The sequence below is a fragment of the Macrotis lagotis genome, chromosome X (genome assembly GCF_037893015.1).
Source record: "Macrotis lagotis isolate mMagLag1 chromosome X, bilby.v1.9.chrom.fasta, whole genome shotgun sequence".
Lineage (NCBI taxonomy): Eukaryota > Metazoa > Chordata > Mammalia > Peramelemorphia > Peramelidae > Macrotis > Macrotis lagotis.
In genome coordinates, this window is record NC_133666.1 from 155,154,420 (window position 1) to 155,166,803 (window position 12,384).

The window sequence follows — 12,384 nt, forward strand, 5'->3', positions numbered from 1 at the left end:
AACATTGTTAAATAGTGTTAATTCTTGAATATTAAGGACTTTTAAAATAGTCTTTAACATGCTATATATTAACTTGAAGGCTTTATATTGTAATATATATAGAATACAGTGGAATGTGCTTGATAGAACTTTTATTGCTGTTCATTGCAGAGGACAAAAAAAAAATACATTTTCCTGAGAACAGTGATACTTCTGTTGAGGGAGGGAAACAAATATGGTTTCATAATATAGATATCCTCTGGGTTGTGGAAAGATGCATTAGGTCTTAGAGGAGATTAGATTCTCCAGAGCAAAAGAAAAAAATACCAGAAGGAACAATGTAAAACAAAAGAGAATCAACTACAGACTCATCTTTATTGTCCAGGACTATAAAAAATTTTTTGTTTAATTAAACAGAATAAGAGCAGCCAGAATCATGTGGAATGTTTGAGCAAAGATAAATGAAGGTAGATGAATGACTAAGCATGCAAGCAACTGGGTCCCTTAGTAGGAGAGAGGTTCAGACTAACAACTATTGGAGCAGAAAACAGGACCAGAGCAGCACCAGTAATAATGATAAAAGAGTATATCATAATTTCTGTGATTCAACTAAGGCAACTCTTTGGGGAAAAGTCAAATCCTTAAAGGTATAGTATTAACAAAATAGAAAAGAGAATTTACTGAATATGCATTTTTAAAAACTTAAAAGCAAACACAAAAGGAGATATTGAAAGGAGAAAAAGATAAGTAGCTAAATAAAAAGACTAATAATGATAAAAGTAACAGTTGCTTCTTTGTAAAACTAAGAAAACTGATAAGCCTTTAGCAAACAAGATTTTATAAAAAGAGCAGAAAAATTATGTTAACAAAAAGCAAGGTAATGATGAAATCACAGAACCAAAGAAAAACTTATTATGTACAATTACATGCTAATGAAATTTGAGAACACACAGAGACAAATATAGAAATACTTTCCAAAATATACCCAGTCTCAGAAAGGAAATAGAAATTAGAGATATAAAGGAAAAAGAAATTCCTGATGGATTCTCAGTATTCTATCAGATTTTTAAAGAACAATTAATACCAGAACTATTAATATTATTCTCAAAAAGTGAACTCAAAAGCATATTACTAGGCCCCATTTATCAGAACAATAATAGTCTTAATATCTAAAGCACAGCAGATTAGTAGACCAATATAATTTTTAAAATGTAACAAAATTATCCAAAACTATATAATTTAATAGAAATACAAAATGCCTTTGACAAAATAAACATTTGTTTATATTTTTAAAAACCCCAATAGAGATGGAATTTTTTTATTTTTATTTTTTAGGGTTTTGCAAGGCAAATGGGGTTAAGTGGCTTGCCCATGGCCACACAGCTAGTTAATTATTAAGTGTCTGAGGTCGGATTTGAACTCAGGTCCTCCTGACTCCAGGGCCGGTGCTCTATCCACTGTGTCACCTAGCCACCCCCAGAGGTGGAATTTTTAAAAGCATCTAAAGCCCAAAACAAATATTATATGATATGGAGGATACATAGAAGTTTTCCCAGTAAATAACAGGAGTAAAGTAAGGATGCCCACTCTCCCCACTATTATTATATGTCCTTGAGTGCTAGCAACAACAATTACAGAGAATTTAAAAGCATATAGGATATTTGCTAATGACATGATATTTGTTTTAAAAAAAATCCAAGGGACTTTGCAAAGATATTAGTTGAGATGGTAGCTTTAATAAAATTGTAGTCAAAAAATAAACTCAATGGGTGACTAGGTGACACAGTGGATAGAGCACTGGCCTTGGAGTCAGTTCAAATCCGGCCTCAGACACTTAATAATTACCTAGTCGTGTGGCCTTGGGCAAGCCACTTAACCCCATTGCCTTGAAAAATCTTAAAAATAAAATAAAAAATAAACTCACAGAAATCAACAGAATTACTCTATAATTATAACAATCCAAGAAAAATTCCATCCCAAATAATTGTAAAATATATAAAGTATTTGAGGATCATCTACCAAAACAGCTGAAATACATCTATAGAATCAATTGCAAAATGTTCTTTAAACAGAGAATGTAGCTTACATAGCTAGAGGAATGATCAAATGCTCGTGGTCTATATAACAATGTAATTAAAAATGACAATAATTACCAAATTTAATTTAGGGTTTTAATGCTCTCAATCAATCTAATAGTTTTAAAAACTCAATAAAATAATAACAAAATTCATTTAAAGAAACTAAGGATCTAGAACATAAAAGGGGATAATGAAAAAAGAAGGTAGGAATGAAGAAAATAACATACTTTCAGTCCTCAAACTATATCATAAAGTAGCAATCATCAAAACCATTTTGTATTAAAAAATAAATAGATCATTTGAACACACTACACAAGGGAGAATCAGAAACAGTGAACTTCATTAACCCAGTATCTTATAATCTGAAAACACAAATTGCATAACAGCCTCTTTGATAAAAACTGCTGAAAGCAATCCCAACAGAAATTAGTTTTAGACCAGCAACTAAAAGCATTTTCCACAACAAATTCAAAACTAATATTTATTTTTTAAAAATGCATGTAGCTTTTACAACAATGAGAAAATAAATTTATAGCCAAATAAGACAAAGAGGCATTTAATCTGATAATTTTGATGATGAGAAATGGAAAAGCTTTTGCACAAACAAAATGATTATATCTTGCTTAAGAGGAGAAATAGTCAAATGGGGGAACAAATCTTTGAATCAAATTTCTCAGATTAGGGTTTTATATCCAAGGCATAAATAAATTAATTGAATAAATTAAAACAAATAAATAAGTAAATAAACATTTAGTACCTATTAGTGTGCTGTGCTGTGCACAGGAAATGCAAAAAGGCAAAAAACAACTTCTGACCCCAAGAATCTTACAGTCTAATAAGGGAGACAGCATGCAAATAAATATTTAAACACAGCAAACTATATACAGAATAAACAAACAATAACACAGAAGTAAGGTACCAGATTTAGCCTTGTGGGACAGACTTCCTGTAGAAGTTGGAATTTTAATTGAGACTTAGAATGCTGGGTTTTAGGGAACATTGTGGATATAGAACATTACTTATATTTTCCACTTTTTTGAAAGTATGGATTGATTTTGCTGTTTTCTCTAATTTTGCTTTTTCTCTAATTTTCCTGTTTTGTTTTTTTTCTTTAAAACTTATTTTTTCTCTGAGATATCTTTCTAGGCATTGTAAGAGCTAGGAATTCTGGGAACATTTTTATTTTTACAGAATTACCCCAGGCAAGTCATTTGATTTCATTTTTTTATCAAAAAGTAATGATAATCTTATTGAACTATGTACTACCTCATAGGGTTATTTTGAAGATATTGTTAGAAATTGTTATTGTTTGTGTAACAAAGAATATGCATTTGATGAATATGTTCGTTATTGCCAGATATGATTCATTTTGGATAGTTTGGGAAGGTTTGTGAAAAGCATTTAAAGTTTTTTCACAAAACCTTTTTTTTAATTCACTTTCAGAATTGAAATTATCAGTTGTCAAACTAGCTAGGGTTGGAAGAGAGGTCTTGTGACTGTACACTCACAAATAGGATATCTCATTTCTTCCTGCTCAGAATCTGATCTTTGCTAAGCCACTTTATTTATGAAAAGGAAACAAATCCAGTAAACCATAAACCCAGGGCTTCAGGACCAAGTCTGTGGCTCTATATCCAGAGCTTCCTCAGAGATAGAGTTAGTTCTGAAATTCTCAGGGATCTGGTAGCTTCTTTGATGACCCAGGATGTCCTGAACCAATATTTTCAGTGGCCCAAACCCCAGGGAAACCAGATCCAACTCTTGTCCTGTTCATTTTCTAGATGGAAGATAAATTGACCAGCCCAGAGGATCTGTCCCTCCCTGCCTTTTCCCAATGGAAATTCTGGCCTAGTATCTAACACCTATAGTAGGAAGGTTTTCAGGTAGCTTAGAGATTCCATTCAACCCCATTATTCTTTATTCATAAGTAGAACTTAACGTATCATTTTGTAATCTAACATGTTGCTAGAATAGCTGCATAATGATGTGGTGTGAATCAATTTCTTTGAACTTCTACTCTGTTGATTTGGACCTTAAGATACCATATGAGAGCAAATTCTAATATATTCTGCATTTCTTCCTCAAAAGAAATTAAAATAATCTTAGTTGTCCACCTATACACAATATTAGTATAAATTTGAGAGAGTCTAAGTTAGCTTTGACATTAAGAAAATTTTTTTAACAACTACCTATCCAGAAATAGAATGGACTGCATCAGAAGGTAGTAAATTCCCTGTACTAAAGGTCTTCATGCATAAATTGTATTCCATTTATTAAATATATTATATAAAGGAGCCTCACTCAAATATTAAATTTTGACCCAACTCAATTTAAATGATCTTTTTAGTCCCTTCCACTTTAAAATTCTGTGATTAGAATCAGAACACTTTTATTCTGCTTGCAGGAATCTGTATGACACAAAGCTAGAGTTTGTGATCATTCAGCCTGAAAAGGTGAGGATGAGTTGTATACTACCCTTCTGTGATAGGAAATCAAGGAATTATTCTTCAATATTAGTCTACCTATGATTCATCCAATATGGCCTCAAATTTGCCAGATTACATTCATTTTACTGCTTGCAAGCTCCCAACCTCCCCTCTTCTGTACTCTACAAGTCAGCCCCTCAGACTTAGCTTTATCCAATCTCTACCTGAGCAGCTAGTGTCAGGGGCACAGGTATCATGAGGAATCCTTGAATTGACTTAGGTTTAAGCATGGTCCAGAATAGTTGAGGTGAGTAGACATGATGGATTATAATCTATGCTGCAGATTCCTTTTTCTTCACTTATCACACCCCTCCCTTAGTAACCTCCATCCCATTCTTCTCTTTTCCTCTGCAGCCATCATTCTAGTTGAGTCTCTCCTAGATTATTACAGTGACAAAACCTTTCCTCCTCCCCCTCCTCTCCATCCTTTCACACTGCTTCCACAGAGATTGTCCTATAATGTAGATCTAAACATGTTATTCCCCTTCTCAGTAAACTCTTGTGCCTTGTTATTGACTCTGGGATCAAATCAAAACTCCTATTTGACCTTGAAAGCTCTTTCCAATCTGACCTGAAGCAACACAGATAATAATAGTGTGAGAGGAAGGAGCAAAAGGAGAGAGAGACACCATATAGTGAGGCTGGAAAGATAGATTGAGCAAGATTGTGTTGCTATTCAGACTTATGATTGAATGACTCAGTGACTTAAGGAAAATCATTTTCGAATCTCAGTTGAGGATAGTTTTCAGTGTAGAAACTTAAGATAGGACAACCAGTTGGAAGACTTATTCCATTAATCCAGGAATCAAGTGATGAAGGCCTGCATTAAGAAGACAGTTGACCTGGTAAATTGATTGGATATATGAGATGAGAGTGAATAATCCAGGAGAATAATGAAGTTATAAATCTGGGAAACTAGAAAAGCACTATGATGCTTTCATCAGAAACAGAGTTTAGAAGAGGAGTAAGTTGTTGTAGGGGGACAAGCAAAAGAGAATGCATTTTATTTTTTTTATCCTCTTTTGTATATGTTTATATCAGAGGTAAGTCCCATCTCAGATACATAGTGATTGTGACTAGAGCAAATATTTTAGGCAACTCTATAAGATTATAAGATTATAAACTGCAGAAAAGTACCAACCTGCATTGGTATATATACTTGTAAACTCCGGATCAGTAGGAATTATTTCATTCATTCTATTTGTATCCTAAGCACCTAGAAAAGTGTCAACACATAATTGGAACATAATCAGTACTTGTCAATGAATTGTTTCGAGTTCTCGTTTAGACATTTTGAGTTTGAAATGACTCTGGGAAATCTAGTTTGAATGTCCAGTAGTTAGGCAATTGGTGATGTGGGACTGAAGCTCAAGGAAGAGATGAGGAAGCTGATGGACTTCCCAAGAGAGTTAAGAGTTGAGAAGGAGGAGAACTAGGACAGAGCCTTGTTTTATATCATAGGGATCATAAAATGAATGATGCTCCAGAACTGAGAAGGAAAAGTCAGGTAGAGAGAAGAGTTATGAGACTGGAAGTCAAAATGCAAAAAGATTAAAGCAAAGTGATGCCATGTAAGTGGTATTTTCTGGAACTTTGACTGAAAAATTAGGAGGTAGAGAATCATAGCTTAAGGGGATGGTAGGGCCAAGTGAATTTATTTTAAGAATGGGGTGACCTGGGACCTGTTTGAAGGAGTAGGGAAGGAATCACTGTAGAGGGAGAAGTGGAAGATTAGAGGGATAGGGGGTGAATGAAGTTATATTCTTTTGGAGGTAGTGGAGGACAGGTTCAAGCACGTAAATTGTCAAAGGAAAGGGTCATCTATTTGTAATTTGTTGGTAATGTCATAGTGAATTTTTCTTTCTGTTATAGGCTCAGTTAAATGACTACCAATGTCCCTTCTAGCTCAAAAATACTGTTCTTCTGGGAGTCTGCTTTGCCTGGTTATTTTAAAATATTTTTATCAATGACTTGGATAAAGTCATTGTGACAATAGGCATTATGCCTAGCACTAGGGACAGAAAGAGTAAAGCAAAAGCAGTCCCTGCCCTTCAGAAGCTTACTGTGTAATGTAGGGGAGAGCAAGCACACACTGAAGGCAGAGTTGATAGAAGGGACCCTTAAATGGGAAGAGGAGCAGTTGGGGAGACCAGAACAGTACTTTGGTGCATACAGAGCATTTATTTGTCATGTTTTTATATTTGTATCATAGTAGTTGTTTCTGTGTGTTATCTGACTTCTTCATTCTGCTTCACTTCATGTAATTGTTCCCATTAAAGGTTTCTATGAAATCTTTAAATCTGATATCCTAAAATGTTATTTTATTGCAGTCATATGACATCGTGGATAGCTTGTTCCTCAGTCCCCCAATTGTTGGTTACTTATTTTCTTTCCAGCTTTTTTGATTACAAATAGTGTGGCTATGAATATTTTTGTACATACTGATCTTACTGTCTTTAAAATCCCTGGGACATAAATCCTTGAGCAGTTAGTCACTGGGTCAAAAGTTTATTATTATTCTTGTACAGTTTTCAAATTGTCTTCGAAAATGGTTGGGTCATACCAGCAATATATTAAATTAATACAGCTTTCCATCTCTTACATTATTTGCAAATTTGATGTGTGTTTGAGTTGATATCCATACAGGTTGTTTTAATAGACTTTCCTCTGGTACAGATTTGAGCAGTTTTTTTTAGATGATTGTTTGTATTTATCCTTTTTTCTTTTGAAAATAATTTTTTCATATTGGTCATTTATTTTAATATTTATCTTCTCATTCTAGTATTTATTTAGCTTTTCTCTGATCATAGTTGCATTTTCTTTTTTATAATCTCCTTTATTCCATGTTTGATCATAAATTATATCTGTCAATATTTTTTAAAATATAATCATACATTCTCATTTCTTTTATAATGTAAATTACTAAGGTTGTTTATCATTCAAAATCTGCCACTTCTTCATAAAGATATATTTATTTTAAGCTACAAAGAAAGAAGAAAGAGCTACACTTAGACCATGAAAGAAACCTGCAGGAACTTCAGGATTCTATACGACGAATCAAAGAGGAGTGTGCTCATCAGGTGGAGCTGGAGATATCAAAGATGAAGCAGTTGGAAGGAGAGAAGCAACGACTTCAGCAACAGGTTAGAGAACACTGACAAATTGTTCCAGATACCCTAATAAATATAATTGGAAATGTTTAACAAAATAAACAAAAATACATTAAATCAGAATAATGTTAATATGTGTTTTTTTCTAAGTCAATTTGCAACCTATTGGTCCCTGTCTATTGAAATTTGATAAGATTAGTGCAGTGTTAAACTTGGATTTACATCGTGCCTCTGAGGGTAGTCCTTTAACCATGGTGAAGTCACTCTTAGTTTTTCGGAGCTTCACTTTCTCCATATTTAAAATGAGAGTAATGATAATACTATTATATTTATCTCAAAATATTATAAGACTCAAATATGTAATGTTTGCAGTATGATCAGAATGTCAGTTATTATTATTATTACTATTTTTTATTTTTTGAGACAATTTATTTCCTTTTTGGGAGAATAATAAATGCATAGGGGAAATTTTTTTTAAAAGTGATTTTGTTTTATATATTATACATTCATTCATTATGATTCATAGATATTCCTTTAATTTTCACTTGTTTTTTGAAGTTGCAAGATAAAGACGGTTTGCATATGGTAGGTTTTAATTTTATTTCTTCATCACTTTTTTGTATGAAACTTAGTCTGATCAATTCCATATGGTAGGAAAAACATCTCATGCATTTAATTTGAAAAATATTTCAGCATAATACGCATTATAACTTTTGAATTTTTGAACCCTGAAATAATTTTTTTTTTATTTTTGCAAGGCAATGGAGTTAAGTGACTTGCCTAAGGTCCCAAAGCTAGGTAATTATTAAGTGTCTGAGGCCAAATTTGAACTTGGGTCCTCCTTACTCCAGGGCCAATACTTTATTCACTGTATCACCCAGCTGCCCCCTAAAATATAATTCTAAACAAGGTTTTCTTTTGAATTTGTATTGTTTTGAGTTTTTGTTTCTGTTTTCACAAGTTTCTTTATAACATTACATCTCAAACTTAAAATATTATATTGTTGTGCATTCTTAAATTGTGGAAGTATTTTCTTTATTTCACCATTGAAATTTTTAAAAACTACTGTGCAATTGATATTTTGTCATTTTATATTTTTATTTCATTTATTTACAAGACCATATATACTAAATTTATGTCCCTCACCTTCCTCTACTCCACACCCATACTAAAATGGTTTGACTCTAGTGGAAAATTCATTTCATTAACTTTTCCATTTATTTGAATATTACACTTGGCAATTTTTGTCATCTAGAATGTAACAAGGAATATAGAAATAAGCAAAAAAGACTTTCAGTAGACCAAAATATCAAAACCCATCTTCTTTACTTGTAATTGAATACTTCACTTGATCTGTTCATTTTTTATTTTATATTCAATTCAGACAGGCTTTGTTGTTGGGAAAAAGACTTTTTAAAGCTACGCCAATAAATAGCAATGGCATTTTGACAGTATGAGATCACATAAAAAGCATCTTCAAATATTCAGGCCTTCAGGAATTATTTTGTGAAAATCAAGTGACATTTCAATAGCTCTTGGAGATAGCACTGCAGAACACTATAGTATAGTTAAGTGGTCCAACAATATAGTATATTAATTGTAATGATATACTTTTAGACATTAATAAATTAAATAATGTTTGTTTCATTCAGTTTAAGAAAATACTTAGATATATAAGGTATTTTAGATTTTCACAAAAGATTTAAATTTACTTTACAGAGTGAAGGAAGTAAGGCTATAACATATTATTAATAGCAAGAGAAGTGCTATAAAAGACATCATCATCAAATATATGTGCAACTGGAAAAGAAGGTTGGCCAGTCATAGTGAGATGGAAGGGATAACAATCTGAGTATTGTACCAGTACCTAAAAGCTATAGAGTGATTCAAAGGAAACCTTCCAGAAGATCTTTCAGAAGGATTTATGGAAAATAACTGTGGAGAATGAGGAGATGTGGAGGAATTGTGCTTGCATTTAGGGAGGAGATGTCTAGACTGAACAAATCATAAATATATCAGACACTGTAGCTTAAAATAAGGGTAATCTGAAAAATTCATCTTTTTCCTCAATGAAACTACATAAAGGATTTACTTGTACACAATCTAGTTAATCTAACTTGTACATAAAATAAAAATCTCAAACTTTCTTTGAAGTTGCTTTGTAGATTTCACATTTGTTAAACATTTTCTGTTTTAAATGTAATGGAGTAAAAGACTTAGACTTGAATATTGGTTTAATTAATATTTGGTATATCCATTAATGTATTAAGAATTTATCTTTCCTATTTTTAACTAGAATTTACCAAAAAAAATTTCTGAATTGCAAATTTGCTTTTTTATAATTCTATATCTTGTGTATTTTGAGGAAGGTTATTGTATATATTGTTTTTGCTAGTAATAATAATCACTGATATTTTATAGCACTTTTAGGTTTACAGAGTACTTTACAAATATTGTTTCATCTGATCCTTATCATTGCTCCATAAGATGCATCTACATCTATTATCCCCATTTTACAAATAAGGAAACTAGTTCTTAAAGATTGAGACTTGCCCTGTGGTCACACAGTTAAGTATTTTTTTCTTCACAGTTAAGTATTAGACAAAATTCAAGTCAAATTTTTCTGTCTCCAAATTCATCACTCTCTTCACCTTGCTGATTTGTATAATTAATAGCTTTATATCATCTTTTATTTTGATTTTTTTATTTTACCCAATTATTGTCATTAAATTAAAAAAATACCACCATAGAATTTTTTGTTTGCTGCTCATGAAAAAGTCAATATTTTTAATATGTACATTTTATTAAATCAAGAAATCTAAAAAAAAGGTTTCAGTGCCAGATCCTGTTACAGTGAATTTTTAAAACTTAACTGAAAAATAATCTCAACACTTCTAAGAAATATTATAGCTCTTCCAGAGAAGGCTCTCACGCCGCTGTTGCAGCCATGTCTTTTGTAATCCCCGACAAGTTCCAGCACATTTTGAGAGTGCTCACCACCAACATTGAAAATAGCTTTTGCCATCACAGCTATCAAGGGTGTAGGTTGAAGATATGCTCATGTAGTACTGAGGAAAGCAGATATTGACCTCACTAAGAGGGCTGGTGAGCTCACTGAAGATGAGGTGGAGTGTGTGTGATCACCATCATGCAAAATCCACGGCAATACAAGATTCCAGACTGGTTCCTCAACAAGCGGAAGGATGTAAAGGATGGAAAATAAAGCCAGGTTCTGGCCAACAGTCTGGACAATAAGTTGAGTGAAGATCTGGAGCGACTGGAAAAGATTCAGGCACATCGTGGGCTTCAGCACTTCTGGGATCTCCGGGTCCGAGGCCAGCACACCAAGACTACAGGCAGCAAGGGTCGCACTGTGGGTGTGTCCAAGAAGAAGTAAACATCTTCACTGGCCTTGTCTATTAATAAATAGTTTATATAAAAAAAAGAAATATTATACTTGAAAATTTTTTTAAATGAGCAGTGACTGATCTGAGTTTTGTAACATTTTTCTTGCATATTATTATTACTTAAGTGGATTTTATTGATATTTTTGTTATTGTTGCTATCTTTTTACTATAGCTTCATGAGGCTGATATTAAGTATAAAGCTTTGGAAAAAGAATTCCAGTGTTTCAAGGACCAACAAAACAGCAAGCCAGAAATCCGTTTGCAGTCAGAAATAAATCTTCTCACGTTGGAAAAGGTACCTTAGTTAACTTAATACTCTTATCACTGAAAATACTGAAGCTTTTAAGAACGTTAGTCAATAAATAGTTTATACGTGCTTATGACAAGAATATAGATCCAGGGCTGGAAGGGCCCTTAGAAACTGTCTAGAACCCTCCCATTTTACAGGTGAAGAAACTGAAGAGGTAGAGGTAGAACTGAAGATGTTGTCTCAGGACTCCAAATGCAGCACATTTTCTACTGTACCACACTGGCATTAATTCAGAATATCTGATTATGTTAGAAGATTGCTTTTGAAGTTACCCATTCAGGACTTAAAGACATTTGGAATTCGAGTATTTTACATAGTTGACTCTGAATGATCTGATTCCTGTTATGCTACAAATTAAACTTGCTTGTTTGAGTTATGGTTTAACAACTTTAGATATTTTAAGTATCTTATTTACCCATCAAGTATGTCCTATAGCATTTGTGACACAAAAGAAGATGCATTTCTTTCTAATTATGGCCCAAGACTTAAATATTTTGGAGAGAATCATGAAAATATACTGTGGAGTCACTTACAAATTCAATTCAGTTTAATTTAAATATAAAACATATATTATACACATAGCACTGTGGTGACATTAGTGATACAGAGATGAAAAAAACAATAATCCTTGTCTTTAAGGAATTTACAATAATTATGATTATTATGCAATAATTACAATAAATATCATTTGTACAAAAAGAAATATGATGCAATATAGAATGTAATTTGACCTGAATTGAGCCCTCATTTATAGCTCTGCATTTTTTAAAAAAAGTTTCAGTTAAGAATTTCTGATTAAGGTAAATTAAGGATGGAAGGTAGGTTGAGACTTAAACAATAAAAAAGACCATTGAAGTTGCTGACTAGGAGTTCATTTTAAACTTTTAGGAACAGTGAAAAGTAGAAGTCAACTTGTAACCCCAGGTGGATGGGGTGAAGATTGAATATATAAATGATTTCCTTAAGAAACTTGTCAATGTAGGATAAGGGACATGGACTGTAGCTCCAAGGGAT

General features: G+C 32.6%; 1 protein-coding gene and 1 pseudogene across 2 annotated transcripts in view; both read left to right on the plus strand.

Moving 5' to 3' along the window:
- CEP120 (centrosomal protein 120) overlaps positions 1–12,384 on the plus strand; it is a 116,883-nt gene that overhangs the window by 84,028 nt on the left and 20,471 nt on the right. For both annotated transcript variants that reach the window (XM_074205950.1, XM_074205951.1), the window contains exons 16-17: positions 7,525–7,686; positions 11,233–11,355. In XM_074205950.1, the coding sequence (XP_074062051.1) occupies positions 7,525–7,686; positions 11,233–11,355 (285 nt within the window). The remainder of the gene's footprint in view (positions 1–7,524; positions 7,687–11,232; positions 11,356–12,384) is intronic.
- Positions 7,693–11,226, plus strand: LOC141501715 (small ribosomal subunit protein uS13-like; annotated as a pseudogene).